Source organism: Hoplias malabaricus, chromosome 17 (genome assembly GCF_029633855.1).
Source record: "Hoplias malabaricus isolate fHopMal1 chromosome 17, fHopMal1.hap1, whole genome shotgun sequence".
Lineage (NCBI taxonomy): Eukaryota > Metazoa > Chordata > Actinopteri > Characiformes > Erythrinidae > Hoplias > Hoplias malabaricus.
This window is the reverse complement of record NC_089816.1, coordinates 17101402-17122756: the sequence shown is the minus strand read 5'-3', so window position 1 is coordinate 17122756 and position 21355 is coordinate 17101402. Positions and strand designations below refer to the sequence as shown.

Here is a 21355-nt window from a genome sequence, read left to right as displayed (position 1 = left end):
ATTAAGTTTTTGCTTGGAGCAACTCATGACGTCCTTCCAACTCCACAAAATCTTGGACAGTGGGTAGGTGAAGACCCTATTTGTAGATTATGTACAGGGGTTGGCACAATGAAGCATATTCTATCAGCTTGTAAGTTTAGTTTGTCGCAGGGGAGGTATACATAGAAACATAATCAGATGCTAAGGGTTTTAAGATGTTTGTTGGACAGCAAACGCTTAGAGGTATTTTATTTTCTGTTTAACCTTGTTTTTGACTATTTTACCTTTAAAGAACCAAAAATGAAAGCCCACCTAAAGCATCAGCTGCCTGAAAAGCCAGAAGAGTTTGACAGAGACACCTCCTCCTCTGGCTTGTGACTCATATGTGGAAGTGAAAAAAAAGAAACACAAAATGCCAATACACAAGATATTTGCAAGAGGTGAAATCTTTTAAATAATGTGTCTTCAATCAATAATAACAAAAAAGCTCACAGTCTCAGTGATGCACATGTATCAATCCTTCATAGGATTCCCTTGTTTCTTTCTCTATGGTCATCTCTACAATCCAGCTAAATTATCTCTATGAACTCTATGAACAGAAGAATACCTATATTCATTATTGTCAAATGTATTCTGTTTTGTTCTTATTTCTTATGCACACAATACATAACAAACATCCTCTGTACTTTTTAAATTTATTTTTTTATTTTATAGTTATAGATAAGTTATAGTTATACATTTTTATAATGAGGAATAACACAATATCAACCACTTTACTTGAAGTACTCAGTGATGGCTTTTTAAACATTTATACACTGTAAATAGTGGTACTGGTGTCAATTAAAATTTAGTTAAAAACTAATAGTAACTTACACATAATAAAAAACTATGTAGTTTAAAATCAAGTTGAGTTAAATTTAACACATTTGAATAAAGTATTAATTCCCTGACAGCAAGGAGATGGCGGACCACTGTTGGCCCACTGAGGGCAAAGTTGGAGGTCCACTAGTGTTTTTGCACAGCATTTTATGGGCGGACCGCTGGCCGCTGAGTTTTACACAAAAATGCCACATTTTAGCACTTTTCCATTCACAGTCCAATTTACATTTTTTCATTCATTAGTTTCTTTTGTTATCCTTTACAAATAAGTTTAGTAAATAATTTTAATCCAGCACAGTGTCAACATTTTTAGCATAATCATTTAATATCAGGCTTATACTCATTATTATATCTCTCATAGTTGTTGATAATATTTGTATTAGTTTTTTTTCCAGAATAAAATCTCTGTGAAATCTGTGTGAAATCTATGTGAAATCTGTTTAAGGAGATTAAAAATTAGTTATGTCCAGTACACAGGACAGTTTTCTGAGTGGTCCGATGGTGGACCAGCAGTGGTCAACAGTCTGCTATGCCAGCCATTTTATGCCAGTGGACCTATATATGCTCGCTTTAATCATCATACACTCCTGCCCAATGTATTTTGAAACTCGTGGACACCAGCATTATTGGGTTTTGAACGTCCTCTGACTTCCCAAAGTTAAGAGCTTTTTAATTGTTAAAAGGCAAAGAACAATTTATATCTAAATTGTGTATTTGGTTTGAGGCACTCTTAAAGGTGGTGAAACGCAGTTCTAAGCTCCGCATATTTTAATGTGGATCAGTGTGTTTGAGGGGTAAGAACGACAGTTGTTTGTAGGTGAATTGTGAATCTGAATTGTAAAAACAAATTTGAGCATGACTTGAGGGAACTACTATAAAAAATTATTACTTTTTTTAAAAGAAAAGAAAAATTCAAATTCCAAACATTTCTATATAAATTTATGACCTGTGTTTGCCGTTTATATTTTATGTACATAATGTAATTGAAATACAACAAGATCATATTTTGTTTACAATTATACCTGATCAATTTAATTTGTATTCAGTATTCACCTGCAAATAGATTAATAGCTATTAGTTTTAACTTCATATATTACCAAACCAAAATGAACATTTCTGAATGAACAAAACCAACACTAAAACATTACACTTGCTTATGAAGTTAAAACCAATATTCATCTATTTGCAGGTGCATGCTGAATCCTAATTAAATTGACATATATTTATAGATAATATAATGTTAATAAATAATTAAAAAATAATATTAATAAATAATTTATAATTATGCACAGGTAATTAGCCATTTAAAAGTCATTATAATGAATAGTGACACTTGTGTTACTACATGTTTATAAGTTATAAAAATATTAATAATAAGAATAATAACAATAACAACAATAATAATACATAATTACAGTTAATTATAAGAGTCCCATGAGGCATTATGACTGTTTATATGTATGCTTTTGGAGCATTATTACCAAATTCCAAAAAGTTATAACTTCACTTATAAAAACTAATAAATCATACAATAGATATCTATTATTATATGTCTTCAGTCTTAATTAATTAACCACAATGCTGTGTTATTTGTTTGTGTGTAATCCTGTTAATTATAATGTGTAATTACAAATAACTTATCATTCATTCCCTGGGAGCAATGTTGGGGTGCCAGTTCTTCGCAGGGCAACACACTCACTCACTCACTCACACATATGGACACTTTTTGAGTCGCCAATTCACCTACCAACGTGTGTTTTTGGACCATGGGAAGAAACCCGAGCACCAGAGCAAACCCACATGGACATAGAGAGAACACACCAAACCTCTCACAGAGAGTCACCCAGAGCAGGGCTTGAACCCACAAGCCCAGTACCCTGGAGCTGTGTGACAGCGACACTACCTGCTGCACCAACATGCTGCCACATATGTAATTATTATTATTATTTTTAAATTTAATTTGTTTTTAAATTGTAACTACACAACTAATTCTTATATTTATATTATATTAAATGTTATGTAGGAAACACAAAATAAGCTTACATTGACTATAACTGCAATTTTTGCCACACCTCGGAGGATATTGTACCAGATACCTGAAATTTAAAGAGGCAACAGATTATTAAAACCTAGACTTAACCATGTAAATCTAAGCTCTGTTATCATCAAGTGTATGCATGTTGGTTGTTCATGATTCACCACTAGATAAAATTCTTTTGAGGAGAGGTTTTATTTGACCACTAAATTGAGCTCCCAAAATCTATATAAAACTCATGCTAACCAAACACCAAACCAGAAAAAGTTGGGACAGTAAGGAAAATGCAAATAAAATAAAAACAGTGGGCCTTATTCATGAAATGCAAGCAAAAAGAATTTGCGTGTTAATCGTTCATGAATCTTTTTTTTTTTTGGTAAATACCCAGATTCATCAAAATGTTTGCAGACTAAAAATGTTACAAACAAAATTTACACCTGCTCCTAAAACGTGTGCATAATATCTGAAAGAGGCTGAAAATATCATCTGACATGACTGAACTTTAAATAAAAGTTAATACAGCTTAATTAAAATGCTCTAAATAAAAATCAAAAAGAAAAAAAATAAATAATCACACGAAAATACACAAAACAGTGTGCCCTCTTCCTAATTCAGCCTGGTATTCAGAGCGAATTCCAGTAGCTAAAGGGTAATTGTTTGCTGAATATTTTTTTTTTACTTGGTCAGACAGTTACTCAATGTGGATTATTTCAGTATAAAACTTTGTAGGATATGTAGCTTGTCTAAATGGCTGATGTTAAACTGCTTCTGGATTTAACAGACAGTTCTGCACAGAGAACTTTGACATCTTTGGAGACTATACAGGTTTATGGTTTATTAGTGATGACCCGCAGGTTTGCCTTATCAGCTCAGCTGATCCACTGGTGGTTTCAGACTAGTAAATGTCAAATTCTCTGCTTCATAACGGCTTTATTTTTAAGATATTTGCACGGTTACGGTGTCATATGAACGCTGGAACTGTGATCTTTCCATTTAAGTGCAATTTATATAAATATAAAGACAAATAATGAGAAATCTGCCTCAAGCAATCCATGTGCAGTCCTTATCATAGTTTTCATAAGTTTTTATCTTATGTTTTATAAAAGGAAATGCACATCATCATGCAATACCATTTAACGGCCAGAACCATTAATTTAACGCCATATTCAAGTTGATGGAGCACTGTAGGGACAAAAACCACAAATACCCAACTATTTTCATTTATTCCAAGAATTTAGAAAGTAATAATCATTCAAATTTGGTAATTGACTATTTTTCAGAAATTCAGAAAAATAGTGCAGAAAAGGTTAACCATCAAGATACATTCTTTTGTGCCACATTTTAGAACTAACTTTCAGAAGGGAGTTCAACAGATCCCATGCTGGTCCCAAATCTGTTCAGGTGCTGTCTGTGTTTGGCTCCTTGGACATTTGAGCATTTAAAACTGTAACAGACGTGAAGGTTTGTGCGCCAATATGATCCTGTTGCTGCGCCAGGTATCGCACCTCTGATAACTTGCTTCATAAAAGATAAATGCATTTGAAGGAGTTCTTGCAAATCAGGAAAAAATCCACAGGCATTTATCTGACTATAGAGACATTCAAATGGCCTAAACTCATAGAAGGAGTTCGTGTCAAGAATAAATGCCTTTAGTTTCCTACAGCTTTCCCTGCCTTTAGCAGAATTCTGCAAGAAAACCTGCAGTGAATGTGCAGTACTGTGCAAATGTCTTAAAAATATCATTTAAAACAAATGTATATTCTAAATAAGTATGATGCAGATGCAGATATATATAATTATATACAATTATATATACAAAACCATAAATACAGTTAAAGGATTTCTTTTCTAAACATATTTTTGAGCGTCATGAACAAAGTTTGTTTCCAGATGTTCTTCTTGACTATGGGTTTGTTAAATCAACAGCACACGTAATTTAACATAATGAAGATTTATTAACTGGGAAAAAATAGGCATTAATATACCTCAAATAATACTGGACTGCAATGAGGAGAAACGTGGAAAGTGTTAAATCAACACATTCAAGCAACGATGATCACACTTACTGGTGTGGAATAATGGGATTTGTTTATAATTCTAATATTAGGGTTTTTTTGAGCAAATAAACTCCTAAAATCGCTTCTTAAACCTTTTCTCAGGTGCTGAAAACATTTGCTCAGTACTGTGTAACTCGGCCTTTAGACGGCATAATCCATCTAATGCGCATAATCCATCTAAGTTCCCCTGACAAAAAACAAAAAAAAGTGCAGATTATAATGCACTTCAATAAACTGTCATTTTCTGCTCAGAACCTTTTGATTTTCTGTAGAGTTTTAAGATTTTTACTGCGATTTCTCAGTGCAAGCGCTTACTTGTATGACAATCACTTGAAATTCATGGGCAGAAATTATCGTAATTGTATATTTATTGAAAAGGAAATGTACACGCCCACCCAATTTGAGAGTATCTGATATTCATAGGTCTGTTGTATGTTATATCTGCTGAACAATCTGGTGTTTACGCAGCGTTCATGAATCTGGCGGAACGTTTTTGGGAACGTCTATTTCTTCGTAATTATGCGCAGTTTGCTCCAGTTTTTTTATGAACGTTTCATGAAGGAGGCCCAGTATTTCTTACAATTAATCAATTATGGACTGGTAATCTGGACATCAGCCATTTGCCCTGTGGGCAGCTCTGTGTGTAGGCCCCCAGAAGACCTAAAAATGGAATTTTTTTTCACGTATTTTAATAAGGGGTTTGTATTGGTCCACAGTATCCTCAGTGCACAGCCATTAGCTGATCACGAGCTTGCCGCTTCCCCAGTATAAACATATAAATGGCAAGTGGTTAAAAAGCATAACACACACAGGCTTGGCAGCCCAATGGAGAAACCATTAAAAACTACTAAAACACAATGCAGAAAACTGTAGGAAAATGGACAATTGGTTTGGCTGTTGGAGGGAGGAACAGAATGGCCAAAACAAAAAAGAGCAAAAAAAAAAAAAAGCTTTAGGTCAGATGTATTATGCACTATTTTCATGCATGTTTTGCCATTTCATGTTCAACATAGTGCAGTGCATAGGGAGGATGAAGTCATTTGAGACAGTGCCATTAATTTCAGCTCCTCTAAAAAAAGTAAATCCTGCCCCAGCCAATGCTTGTAAAATACAAAGGCAAATGTAGATTTTCTCTAAGGAGAATTACCTTTGGGAGTGATTCTGTGAATAGAACTTATTTATTGCTTACTGTTGTTCAGAAAAATGTTTTCACACTGACAGCAGGGTTATTTATACAAATCGTCACCTTAGAGTTACAAACCAGATTCCAAAAAAGTTGGGACACTAAACAGATTGTGAATAAAAACTGAATGCAATGATGTGGAGGTGCCAATATATGATATTTTATTCAGAATAGAACACAAATCACAGATCAAAAGTTTAAACTGAGAGAATGTATCATTTTAAGGGAAAAATATGTTGTTTCAAAATTTCATGGCGTCAACAAGGCCATTTTTTTACCACTGTGTGGCATCCCCCCTTCTTACAACACTCAACAGATGTCTGGGGACAGAGGAGACCAGTTTCTCAAGTTTAGAAATAGGAATGCTCCCCCATTTATGTCTAATATAGGCCTCTAACTGTTCAATCGCCTTGGGCCTTCTTTGTCGCACCTTCCTCTTTATGATGCGCCATATGTTCTCTATAGATGAAAGATCTGGACTGCAGAATGGCCATTTTAGTACTCGGATCATTCTCCTACGTAGCCATGATTTTGTGATTGCTGCAGAATGTGGTCTGGCATTATCTTGAAAAATGCAGGGTCTTCCCTGAAAGAGATGATGTCTAGATGGGAGCATATGTTGTTCTAGAACCTGAACATAGTTCTCTGCATCAATGGTGCCTTTCCAGACATGCAAGCTGCCCATGCCACAAGCACTCATGCAACCCCATACCATCAGTGATGCAGGCTTCTGAACAGAGTGTTGATAACAACTTGGCTTATCCTTTTCCTCTCTGGTCCGGATGACATGGCGTCCCAGTGTTCCAAAAGGAACTTCAAATGTGACTCATCTGACTACAGAACAGTCTTCCATTTTGCCACACTCCATTTTAAAAGACCCCTGGCCCAGTGCAAACATCTGAGCTTGTGGAGCTTGCTTAGAAATGGCTTCCTCTTTACACTGTAGAGTCAGCTGGCAACGGCGGATGGCATGGTGGATTGTGTTCACTGACAATGCTTTCTGGAAATATTCCTGAGCCCATTCTGTTATTTCCTTGACAGTGGCATTCCTGTTTGAGGTGCAGTGACGTTTAAGGGCCCGGAGATCACGAGCATCCAGTAGAGTTTTACGGCCTTGACCCTTACGCACAGCAATTGTTCCAGATTCTCTGAATCTTTTGATGATGTTATGCAGGGTTGATAATGAAAACTTAAAAGTCTTTGCTATTTTACACTGGGTAACACCATTCTGGTATTGCTGCACTATCTTTCTGCACAACAATGGTGGAATTGGTGATCCTCTTACCATCTTGGCTTCAGAGAGACACTGACACTCTGAGAAGCTCTTTTTATGCCCAATCATGTTGTCAATTGACCTAATTAGTGTTAATTGGTCTTCCAGCTGTTCGTTATATGCTCAATTTCCGTTTTCCAGCCACTTATTGCTACTTGTCCCAACTTTTTTGGGATTTGCTGACACTGTGAAATTTTGACATTTCAACATATTTTTCCTTTAAAATGTTACATTTACTCAGATTAAACTTTTGAGCTGTCATCTATGTTCTATTATGAATAAAATATTGACATTTGCCATCTCCACATCATTGCATTCAGTTTTTATTCACAATTTGTTTAGTGTCCCAACTTTTTTGGAATCCGGTTTGTATAAGGTTCTGTCATGTATTGCCCTATCTAGTGTTTTCCTGCTTTGTCTGTCTTATTGTTTGCTTTGTTTGTCATGTGCTTATTAGTTCTTGTTTAGTGTTTAGCTTGTGTGTTTAGCCTTGTTTAGTGTTAGCCCCTTAATTCTGTTTAGTTTTTGTTTAGCCTCCTAGTCCTTGTGTTTAGCTCTCTTGTCCTGTGTTTACATCTTTGTCTCTGATTTCTGTATTTAGTCCCCTACACCCTGCATTGTGACAGGTTCTATTTGACATTTTTGTCAAAATTGAGTTATTCACTTATTCTTACCATATTTCAACTCCTAATTATTTAATAATGAATACTGTAAAACTTCTAAATGTGATAGACAAATTGTTACATAAAACCTATGCAGAATAGTTACTTTGCTTGTAGTATGATGTGTGGTTATTTTGATTAGTTTCACTGGTAAGTTAGAAGGAAACTATCAGTAGAAAAAAAATCTTTACATGTGTTAGCATATAATAATATATTTAATATCTTATTTGTGCTCTACATATTCTCAGGTCATCTTGACTTGTGAAACACTAATACAGAGAGGCTGCTGGGGTGGGGGGTGTGCTAAATGTTTTTACTTTGGTATTGTTGTTATTGTAGTAAGCTGGTCTAGAAAAAAGTCAATGGCTTAGTCCCCAGTCTGGTCCTGCATTTAATTGAATTGTAATTTTATAGCAGAAAGTAAGAGCACAAGATATTTCATGTTTTGTCTGATCAACTTCATTTCCTTTGTTAATATCCAATAATTAATGCTCAAGCCTGAAACACATTCTGAAAAAAAATTGGATGATAAAGAATTTACCAATGTAATGTTGCTGTTCCTTCTCACAAAATTTCAAAAGTAGTTTTGGCACCCAGGGCTGAACTATTTCCGGTGTTATTTTGCTGCATATTTACTGCAAAGACATCTTAAGTTGTTCAACAGTATGTGGTCATCATTGTCCTTTCAAATTTCTACACACATTATCTATTGGGGAGCGGTTAGGCCTGCAGTCCATGCCTCTTGCAGCATGTGGTTTTGCCTTGTCTTGCTGAATAATGCAAAGACATCTCTGGAGAAGATATATTAAATGTAGCATATGTTGCAGGCCCTATGTACTTTTCTGCATGAATGCGGCCATCACAGAAGTGTAAATTTCTGTTTGTCAAATGCAAAAGGCCCTAGCTTTTGGACTTGCTGCTGATAACAGTCTGGAAGGTGCTTTTCATCAGTGGTACAGAGCACATAGTGTCCATTTCTTCCAAATTAGATCTGGAATATTAAATCTTTTGACTACAATATTCAATGTGTTAAGGTCCACCCCAGATGCCAGCCCATATCTAATCATTTGCCCATGTGATTATATCAGCTATTAAGATTCTTAAAGTTCTTGATGCTGTGCTGCCCGAGAGCTTGAAGTTAGGTTTACACCCTTTAAGCACAGAAATTCCTCCTGATTGCTTGAATTGTGTAATAATTCTGTGCAGTATAGATGCAAAAATATACAAATCCATTCCAATCTTTAGGAATATTATTTTGATAATTTGCTTATGCATTCCTTCACAAACTCAAGATCCCCAGCACATATGTATTGCTCAAACACACAGCCTTTCGTGGATATGGCTTTTGTTCCAAATCATATATTATAATCACCTTAGCATTACCTGTTTGATAGCATTATATTATAATCACATTATCTGTGTGAAATTACATCATTATTTATGTTGTTATTTTTTAACCATATTACTAGCCCTAAATTACCCCATGCCTATTTTTTTTTTGGATTGTGTTCCAGACCCAAAATGCAGGAATGGATGTATATTAACAAATAATAAACTTGACCAGAAAAAAACATGAAATATTTTGGGCTCATACTTGTGAACTGAAATAAACACCAAGTAAATGTATAACACTCTATTTGATTTTCATTTGCATTTTCCATACCATATCAAGTTTTTTGATAAAGTGCAAGAGATAGAATATGGCTGTAGAATTAAATCAATTGTTATAATTGTAATGGAAATGTCAGATAATGAGAGAGGGTATAGTGAACACTCACCAATATCTTTGGCTCGAGCTGCCACCGGCCGCCGGAGCTCTACCACAAACTTCTTGGCATCCAGACGAATTTCTATGATGTTGTTAAGGAGAGCAAATAGTGGAGCCAGTGGAAACGAGGCCACAAATAGCGTCACAAAGCCAAACTGGATAACTACAGCACACAGAGAAAATTCAAAACTTAATTCATGTTATATATTTAATTATAATATTATATGCTAATAAACATTTTGATTTGCATATTACCCAAATGAAATAGCTGGGTGTTGTTATGCATTTTAAGATACAGTTCCACATGATATACATATTCAAATATGTTTTCTCAGTATGATATTCAAAATCCAAAACCACTGTCTATTGTATGACTACTTGTTTTGCTCCCTGCATACACCATTTGTCACATATAAACTCTGGAAAATGTCAGGATATAGGACTATAGTCATATATTGAACCATGAACACTTGAAGAACCCTTTGCAGAATTAAAAGTTTCTTTGCATCATATATTTAATATAATAAATATTTTTTGTTACAATTCAATATTTGCCTTTTATTAGTATTATTTACTGTTTATAAATATGCATTTAGATTTAATTCAAATAATGTTATTCATTTTTCTGCTGCTTATATATGATTATAATATGAATAATGTAGGTCACAACTCCCATATTTTCACATAATTTTACAAAATGTGACAGTTTTTGGAAATTTCTTGCTGTGAAAATCAAACCAAAAACATCTGGAACCAGTGGTGGAAAATAAAACACCATGCTGCGTGTGAAGAAATGGGCTCCATGAACAACAGATTCCATGGGAAGGATAGCAGCCCTGATAAACTGGAGAAAAACGAAACTTGAGAACTTCCCAAATTAAAACATGGTGACTTGAGGTGCCTTGTTGGCATTCCCCCATCAGATGAAGGATAAGGTATCTTGAGAAAAGACAGACACAAGAAGAAAAAAAAAAGAGAGAGAGAGAGAGAGAGAGAGAGAGAGAGAGAGAGAGAGAGAGAGAGACTGGCAGTGTAAATGCACATGCAACCTCGCAGGGAATAAACAAGGTTTATCCAAAAGGCTCAATATTTTTTTACCGGCCAGGTACTTGGCTCAATACTTTAGCAAAGGCCGAGCAATGAGTTACTGAGTTACCAGGCTTTATTATAGCCCTCACACAGCTATTGAGCATCACGCCTAACTAGTAGTGTGCATGAGCCCTAGTGTCAATCCTTACAGGACCTTCTCTCTGAGGGGCTTCTGGTATCCCAAGTCCACCCACAATCCTGCCAAAAAGCCCAAATGTGTTCACGGTCCAAGATGTGATGGGAGGGAGCTCAAGACTGCTCTTCGGGCCCGTAACCCTCCCAGTCCACCATGTACTAGATCACACTACGAACCTGCCAGACATCTAAGAGGCGTCAGAGTGTGTATGCCGGTGCACCATCTCCCATGGTTTGGAAGGGCCCAGTGAACACAATAAGGGCTTAAGGTGGGACCCATGAAAGTTAGGGTTGACTCACAACAATGAGTGAAGGACCAGGCCAAAAAAAAAACAAAAAACTGGTTTATGTGGCTAAAATGGGTGGAACATACCCACATTGGCACTCAAATAGTGACATGCCTAAGGAGGAGTGCCACAGGATATTATGAGCAAACTTTGCCCATAATAGGTGCTCAGATCAAGAAGATGGACAGGAAGAGTCCAGAGAGCGGAGGGTACTCGCCAAATCCTGATTTACCCTTGCATTCTGACCAATGGATTGGGAATGGAAGCCAGATGAAAAGCTGGCTCATGCTCCGAACAAACAGCAAAAGGCCCCCCAGAACTGGCGGGTAAATCGAGGCCCGTGGTCCAACACAATGAAGAAACAACACACGATGCAGGCCTTTGGGAATAAGACTGAGGGTGTATCAGTGGAAGATGAAAATTCCCACTGGCGTGAGAGGGTGTATGACTTAAAGTTATTAGTCCCCGGTCAGTAAGACAAGTCAAACTGGGCAAAGAATAGACCCCATCTGGCCTGGCATGGATTAAGTCATTTGGCCTGCTGTATATAAGCCAAGTTCTTGTGGTCTGTCCAGACAAGGATCCCCTTCAGGAGAGTGAGCTTGATGACCATGATCCACCTTGTTGAAGTTCCATTCAGCAGGGGATAGATGCTTAGAGAAGTAGGCACAGGGATGCAGCTTCTTGTTGCATCAAAACCCATCTTAGACATGATCACCTCAATGATGAACAGATACTGGGCACTGGGGTGTTAAAAGAGCAGAGGCCAGAAAAAAAAAACTCCACCCCAGCCAGGGAAGTAGACGACCGGATGAATCTAAGGGCAAGGACTTTCTGTACTCCTCCATATCCCGTTGTTCTGGCCCAAAAAGGGCTGTCTGCTTGCTGAAGACTTCCCTAAGGTCCCAGTATTCCCAAGGGACTCAATATAGTTCAGGACCATTGGGATTGCATCTTGCGTCAGGCCATGGCTTGGGTGGCTGCAGACAAGCCAGACCCCAAGATAGCAACGGCAGACTAAACCAGTCTATATGGAGATTGTGTCACTGAAGCCAGGGGTAGCCAGAGATCAGTGGTAGCAAATCAGGGGCTTGGATAATGAACAGTACAATCTGTTCAGAGTGTGGGCCAACTGGCCATCAATTGCAGTAATCGGTAGACCTACAGCAGGACCAGTGGCAGGGCTAATTTCTTATATGCAGGTAGGGTCCCACAACAGATTTGGCTGGTCTCTATTCCTGTTGCCCTGTTCCTCTCTTGAATGCAATAGTCAGTATAGATCATGGCAGTGTTTCTGTGGAACAGTTCGTCTTTGATGGATCATCTTGGTGGAAAGCGGCCACCAGCGAAGCACAAATCCACCCACTCTCAGTGCCAGTTGTATTTGAGAGGATTCTTTTTATTATTGAACAAAAACCTTGTTCTCAATTAACCCAAAAGACTCAAATTTCAAAGCTTAATATTTTTGGAAGTTGGAGTGGGTTTTTTTTTTAGATTTGGCTATCTTAAGAGGATATCTGTTTGTGCAGGTAACTATTACTGTGCAGAATGTATTAGGCAACTTAATAAAAACCAAATTTATACCCATCTCACTTGTTTGTTTCAATTTAGTCCTGACATTCAAAAACTAAAACAGTCCTGACATTCAAAAACTAAAACCAAAAACAAATCAGTGACCTATATAGCCACCTTTCTTTACCATGACACTGAAAAGCCTTCCATCCATAGATTCTGTCAGTTGCTTGATTTGTTTACAATCAACATTGCGTGCAGCAGTCATCACAGCCTCCCAGACACTGTTCAGAGAGGTGTACTGTTTTCCCTCCCCGTAGATCTCACATTTTATGAGGGACCACAGGTTCTCTATGGGGTTCAGATCAAGTGAACAAGGGGGCCATGTCATTATTTTTTTCTTCTTTTAGACCTTTACTGGCCAGCCACGCTGTGGAGTACTTGGATGCATGTGATGGAGCATTGTCCTGCATGAAAAACATATTTTTCTTGAACAATAGCGACTTGTTCCTGTACCACTGCTTGAAGAAGGTGTCTTCCAGAAACTGGCAGTAGGTCTGGGAGTTGAGCTTCACTCCATCCTCAACCCGAAAAGATCCCACTAGTCCATCTTTGATGATACCAGCCCTTACCAGTACCTCACCTCCACCTTGATGGCGTTTGAGTCAGAGTGGAGCTCTCTGCCCTTTACCGATCCAGCCTCTCACCCATCCATCAGTCCATAATACCTTAGAAAAATCATTCTTAAGATATTTCTTGGCCCAGTTTTGACGTTTAATCTTATGTTTCTTGTTCAAAGGTGGTTGTTTTTCAGCCTTCCTTACCTTGGCCATGTCCTTGAGTATCGCACACCTTGTGCTTCTTGATAGTCCAGTAACGTTGCAGCTCTGAAATGTGGCAAAACTGGTGGCAAATGGCATCTTGGCAGCTTCACGCTTGATTTTCCTCAATTCATGGGCAGTTATTTTGCACTGTTTTTTTTAAACACGCTTCTTGCGACCCTGTTGGCTATTTGCCATGAAACGCTTGATTGTTTGGTGATCACGCTTCAAAAGTTTGCCAATTTCAAGACTTCTGCATCCCTCTGCAAGACATCTCACAATTTTTGACTTTTCAGAGTCTGTCAAATCTCTCTTCAGACCCATTTTGCCAAAGGAAAGGAAGTTGCCTAATAATTACGCACACCTTATATAGGGTGTTGATGTCATTAGACCACACCCCTTCTGATTACAGCGATGCACATCACCTGATTTACTTAATTGGTAGTTGGCTTTCCAGCCTATACAGCTTGGAGTAGGACAACATGTATAAAAAGGATGATGTGATCAAAATACTCATTTGCCTAATAATTCTGCAATCACTGTATATTCAGGAGATGAGAAGCTGTCTCCCCCCTCAGAGACCGGATGGCCAAAAGTACGCTTGAGGGCTGCAACAAACTTGCTGCAGGGAAACATACATCAAGTTGGTGTTCACAAACTGGAATGGCCCAGGACAGATCTCGTCCAGTCAAAATAGAGATGATATATGCCATTTTACCCCACTCTGGAGGGAACAGAGAGGGCTGTTGCTTGAAAGCCAGTGAACATTGGAGAAAGATTTCCCTGCAACTTCCTGCCTCACCTGCATACCACTCAGGGGCAGGGAACAATGGCTCTGAGCATTGTACAGGGGGTACATGTGCTGTCTGCTGCTGTCTAGGAGTAGCAGGGGGTGCTGGTGCTTGTTTTGCAGCAGGACATGCTTGTGCGAAAAGGTCAGTTAGGCCCTGCAACTGGGCAATTGTTTGCAATTATTATTTGCAGGACACTTAGGTCTCAGAACAAGTAACACAAGAGATAAAAAAAGACTTTTTTTTTTTTAAGAAAAAGTGGGATTCGAATCAGTGTCATCAACACACTTGTTGCTGTCACAGAGCCGCGGGGGAAAGAGCTCATAATATAGAACTTAAGGAAAGAATCATCGAAGCAAACGGGTGGAAAATAAAACACCACGCAGAGCAAGAGGAAATGGCGGGAAAGGGAGAACAAAGGACTCCACTGAAAGAATGGCAGCTTCAATAAACTGGGGAAAACTAAACTTGGGGCTTTCATTTTTCATTTTTCAGCAGGACTTGGCACCTGCACACAGTACTAAAGCTACCAGTACCTGGTTTAAGGACCATGGTATCCCTGTTCTTAATTGGCCAGCAAATTTGCCTGACCTTAACCCCATAGAAAATCTATGGGGTATTGTGAAGAGGAGGATGCATTATGCCAGACCCAACAATGCAGTAGAGCTGAAGGCTACTATCAGAGCAACCTGGGCTCTCATAACACCTGAGCAGTGCCACAGACAGATGGACTCCATGCCACGCCGCATTGTTGCAGTAATTCAGGCAAAAGGAGCCTCAACTAAGTATTGAGTGCTTCACATGCTCATACTTTTCATGTTCATACTTTTTAGTTTGGCAGCATTTCAAAAAAATATTTTTTTGGTTGTGGTCTTAAGTAATATTCTAATTTTCTGAGATACTGAATTTGGGTTTTTCATTATTTGTCAGTTATAATCATCAAATTAAAAGAAATAAACACTTGAAATATATCAGTCTGTGTGTAATGAATGAGTATAATATACACTTCTTGAATGGAATTACTGAAATAAATAAATGTTTTCATGATATTTTGTGTGTGTGTATATATATATATATATATATATATATATATATATATATATATATATATATATATATATATATATATATATAGTCTGTGTGTGTGTGTTGCCCTGTGAAGGACTGCCCCCCCCTCCAGAGTGTACAACTACACCCTATGTTTGGTGTGGCCATTTATGATCCAATCAGCAACCAGCATGCCCTTAACATCTACAGTTAATTGAACCAATCACCTGAGTACCCAAACCACCCACTGCATCACTAGCTCTAAAACAGGGGTCATAAGGTAGGCACATCCCCTAGTCAGTGTTTCGTTGAATTAAACCAACAACACCTCCAGAAGGCTCAACAGTGAAATCTGGCATCTCAGACCCACCCCACTCCAAGCCAGCTTTACAGTCATTTTTTACCCTTAACCCCCAACATGAATAATAAGCATGAAGCAAGAGGTTGTGTCTCCAGGTGTATTATTAATATACAGTGAAACATTGACTTACAAGTGAAGCAACTTATGAATTTTAATGGGGAAATTTAATTGGATAGACATAAAACTTGAGTTACGAGCTTGGTCACAGAATGAATTAAACTCATAAGTCAAGGTATTACTGTAATTACATACACACAAACACACACAAATGTATATTAGGTAATGAAACACACTCACTCATCTCCATGTACTCAGGTGTGAGGCCAGCAAAAGTCTCCAGGAAGAAATCAGTCTCATAGCGCTGGAGCTTCTTCTCTCGTTCTTCCTCCTGGAAGGCGCTTCGCTTTGACTTAATATAGCGAATTAGCTTCTTGAGTTTGCTGCAGCAAAACAAACAAAACCAATAACACAAATATTAAAATAATGATAACACTGCAGACCCATAATGAGATAATGAGAAAGAATTGGTGTTGTGGTGGAAATTTTATATTAGTTTTTATATTAATTTTATTTTATATTAATATTATATATTAGTATTTTATATATATATATATATATATATATATATATATATATATATATATATATATATATATATATATATATATATATATATATTACTTTTCCTTCCAGGGAAAATACATGATTAATCTGTTTAGAACTATGTGAATGATCCAAGAGTTCTTTCTTGCTTTGTAGAATTTATGACTTGATAATTGCAGGGGTTCTGGAGAAAATGCATGTTTACAACCTTTTGAAATGTATGATTTGATACCTGTAGGGAAGACCATGGGTTTTACAGAATTGCTCTCGGTAGGGGTTTGAGAGAGCAAGAGGGGAATGCAGGGTCATTAATGGGTCAGTGCATGATTCCAGGGTAAGGAAAATCTAGTTACATAATGTGAATGATAAATGATCAAACTGAAAGAAAAAACAAGTAGACCTCACAAACTAGACATTTGAAACTGAAACAAATGGACTTTGAAAACTACATAAAGGGGAAAGTGTTTTTGATTCCGGGAGAGTGAGCTGATGTGCATTTGCAGTTCTCCCGCTTGTGAGATAATCTGCAGAATAAAATTCCATTCTCATTCCTAATGCAATTGATTTTTGGTGATTTGTAATTAGGGGTTTGAATTTTTATATTCAACAATGTCAACATGAAGCAACTGATGATCTTCTGAATGACAAAAATCATCTATCCATTGCTTGCAAATCTAACTGAACACAGCAATAAAGCTAACACCAACCAACATATTTAATTTATGCAATAGAGTAAAATGTATAAAAAAAGGTTCTTAAATGAAATTTGGTGAATATATATAGTGGCACATTTTTGTGATATTATGAAAAAGAATTGAGTTATGGTCTTTTCTGGTGATGGGCAGGCAGAAATTCTATGATAAAATATTCATATGTGTTATGATCCATATGTGTTATGCCCCTAATGATTACAATAAAAAGTTAGGTTTGTGTGGAAATTCACTGTCCCTCAGTCTAGTAGGATATACTTGGTTGCCAGTTTATGGCATTTTACATTCCTCAAGAATATATGGCAGCTGGTGTTAAATGCAGATCTGCCCATTTTTTGTATATATATATATATATATATATATATATATATATATATATATATATAAACATGTTGAAGGCCTGTTCATGGTCATGGTGGGTCCAAATTTTACCAAGAACTGTTGCGTGCAAGTCATAAAAACATATGGGACAGAGTTGATGAATGGATGAATTATGTCTGAATGAACTGACCCCGTATTTCACTGCCATAAAGTCTGACAAGCAGGCCAGTCACTAGAGATTAATGATTAGGGAGGCTAAGCTTTAACCAGGGGGGTCTGGGGTAATTGCCTCAAATTCCTTTAACGAGTTATAGATTAAGCAAAGCCACAAGGAGCTGCTGCTTTATGAGAAAATTAAAATATCCTTCTACAGGTAGAAAAACAAAACTGAGTTGTGAAAAATTATTAACTCAGTATATACAGGTATCTGTAAAACATACAGTAATAATGTCAGGAAAGAACATAGACATCAATTCAGTCTGCTCTAAATACTGCAGGGTTTAATACATTAATCTTTTAACTGGCTTTTTCAACAGGCTTACGTTACATTCATCAATAAATAGATTTCCTCTGCTAGTATAATGCTACTATAACTACTGTATCAGTGGCTTTTCAATTTGTTTTATTAAAGATTGTAAGAGGCATTCAATTATCCTTTTTTCATTATTTTTTCTTTAAATTACACTCACCTTCAGGAAACTCATTACACCTTCTCCCCACATATACAGTGTGCATAGAATTGCCAACTTTCTAAAATCAAAACAAGGAATGCAGAGTGCAGGAAACCAGTATGCACTTGTAATAACTTTTTGACTGTAGTAAACCAGATAAAACATTTATTTTGTCAGACATTTATTAAACCAACTGCCATCAGGACTGTCAGTAGCCTTTTTGAACAATGGCAAAGCAGAATCTGTATGTATTTTGCAAATACTGTATTACCAATTTAAAATTATTATAAATTGTTCATTAATTAAAATACGTTCTGAAGTAGAAGAATTTTAAAGACAGTCTTGACCTCATTACATTATTATATGTCCAGTCAAAATGTCATAGAAAGAATTGTATATTAAGGCTTGTCTTATATATTCATATTATAATCTAATAACAGCTTGTTATTGTCAATAAATATGAAGTTATTTAAGGTGATTTAAATGTAAAGAATTTCTTTGTTTAAAAAATTAATCTGTGATATGTTGAGGGAAAATGAAATGTAGTTTCTACATTGTAGATGCTAACATAAGTTCTGTCTGAAAGCAGAGCTGTAGTTCCCAGCACTGACCTGAGCACCACTGCAAAACATCCCTGTGGGAGGGAATGTGACTCCATTGGCTGCAGCACTGAAAGATGGACCAATAACTCTGGCTGCTGCTTGGCTAAACCAACATTTGCGAGGTGAGGACCACGCCTGATGTAAGCAGGGCAAGGAAGGGGAACTCAGAAGGACTAGGGCTGGAGTTCTGGGCGGCTTCTGCTAGTGGAGAGTGAAGCCGGACCCCAAAAGCTCAAGTTCAGAGAGAAGCAAATTTCTCATGTGCTAGTCTGAGATCATTGATTTGGAAACGGATGTAGCTGTGGTATGCTTGAGAGGACCAGAGCCCGAAGAGTTGAATAGTGTGATCTGGTAGTCCCTGATGGGAAGCAGTAGAAGCTGCGCCGATTCTGAATGAATCGCCTGAGAAATAGCGTGGAGAGTAACCGCTGAGGAAAAGAACGTGACGGAGATGAGTATGGAACCAGTGTCTTGATACAGCGGACCTGGATTCTGTGATGAAGAGTGGGTTTGACGGTTGGGCATTCTGAGAATTTCTAAGATTGATGTACCGGATGATGAGTTCATAGGGACTGAGTGGAGAATTTAGTTTAAAAAGGCGTAGGTGGGTAGTTTTGCCGAGTTGATCGGGTTTGCTGCATTTGATGTTAAATATTAATGTATGAGAGTCGAGGATGGTGAGATCAGATATGAGGGGGTAAATACATGAATTGGATGTGACTGAGAGAGTCGTGAATTCTGAAATTCTAAAAAAGTCAAAGAAAGCTAGGAGAAATATGGCTTTGAGTGTAGGGGTGGTAGTAGGGGAGTAGCATCCTGAGTGGAGCGTGGTCAGGCAGTGTAATAGAATGTCTGAAGTGATTGCTGCTCTGAGATGGACGATGGCGTTTGGCCTTTTGGATTCCTTTGAGGAGAAGGGTAATCTGAGGGTGACTGGATAAAGAATGAGGTGTACCGGTTATAAGTTTGGTAAAGAAGTTTATTGCCACTAAATATACTATTAAGGTGGAGGAACGGATGGAGTGTTGTGTGTTAGCTGAGGTAAGGAAGGCCGCACTTATGAAGAGGTTGTTAAGACGATGTTATGCAGGGTATGGAAATTCTGGAAGAGTTTCCATCCTGACCAGTAGGCGGAGAGTGTTTGTGGTGAGATAGCTGAAAGTATTGTTTCCTGGGCTTGAGATATCAGTTGTTGCAGATGGGAGTTAGGTAGTGTATGGTTTCCGAAAATGGTGGCACTGGCGTGGGTTGATGGTCCACTTGAGGTGCTAAGGTTCTGAATTTCTGAAAATGAAAACGAGAAAGTGAGTCAGCTATTGCATTTGAGTGGCCTGGAATATGAATTGGTGGAGTATGGAGTGCCAGGTGAGGTGACGTATGAAGGGCATGAGTGATAGGGATGTGGAACGGCCTTTGTTAATTATTTGAACAGTTGCGGAATTGTCTGAGTGAACTTGAATTGTGTTTCTTGTCCTCTCGTGGCCCCAGACAATTGCTGCAATGACAATGGGGTAAAGTTCCCAAAGAGCAGAAGAGTTGTTGGTTTTGGCAGTGAAGCTAACAAATTGTGCGGGCCAAGGAGAAGCGAACCAATGGCCTCCATAGTAACCACAGAAACTGATTGAAGGAGCAGCATCTGTAAAAAGCTGGACATCCAAGGGGTTGAAAATAATATCGTTGTAAAAAAGGAGATGCCATTCCAGTGGCGAAGAAGGGTGAGCCAGAATTTCAGCTCAGAGAGGCAAGTCTCAGGTGACTGAATGGTGCAGTGAGTGGACTGAAGAGGCAAGATGAAGAAGATGGGAGATAAATGAGTGTCCCCGAGGGATGATTCAAATGGCATAGTTGAGGTGGCCCAAAAGAGAGAGGAGTTGCTGTTTTGTCCAGATAGGATTGTCGATAAATGCGGCGAGAGCATGGGTGATACATTCGAGTTTATCCTGGGGAAGGGAAGCTTGGAAGGAGACGGAGTTTAAAGTGATGCCAAGAAACCTGAGAGAGGTTGAAGTGCCCGCAGTCTTTTCCCTGGAGAGAGGAATCCAGAGAGGGTGAAAGGTGCTGGATAGGGCAGTGAGGCCTCAAGCTGGAGGTGAAGAGGGATCAATAACAAGAAAATCATCGAGAAAGTGGAGAACGAAAGGCAGTTTTTGTACATTGAGCAGAATCCAGAGGGCTTCTGCAGCCAAATGTAAGATGGACAGCAAAGTAATATTTATTGTTCCAGCAGATTCCAAAAAGATGCCAAAAATCTGGGTGGAGAAGCAGAATCTTGAAGGCAGAAACAATGTCAACCTTAGTGAGCCAGGCGCCATGACCGGCAAGTTTGATTAAGGTGATGGCATGGTCCACGGTCGCATACTGGAGCGAGAACTCAGAACTGGGAATGAGACAGTTTATGGAAGGTTCGGAGGCGCCACGTGGAGCTGAAAGGTTGATGATGATCTACTTCTTGTCTGAATATTTGCGGGTTGCGATGCCGATGGGGTTGATCCTGTACATTGAGAAGGGAGGAGAAGAGAAAGGCCTGATCATGAAATCATCAGAAACCTCTTTAGCCAGAAGGGATGAA

General features: G+C 38.0%; 1 protein-coding gene across 1 annotated transcript in view; it reads right to left on the bottom strand.

Annotated features, from left to right (window-relative positions):
• LOC136674116 (anoctamin-1-like) overlaps positions 1–21355 on the bottom strand; it is a 307702-nt gene that overhangs the window by 35304 nt on the left and 251043 nt on the right. The window contains exons 22-24 of the mRNA XM_066649985.1: positions 16177–16319; positions 9847–9999; positions 2902–2954 (exon numbers count right to left, since the gene is read on the bottom strand). Coding sequence (XP_066506082.1) covers positions 2902–2954; positions 9847–9999; positions 16177–16319 — 349 coding nt within the window. The remainder of the gene's footprint in view (positions 1–2901; positions 2955–9846; positions 10000–16176; positions 16320–21355) is intronic.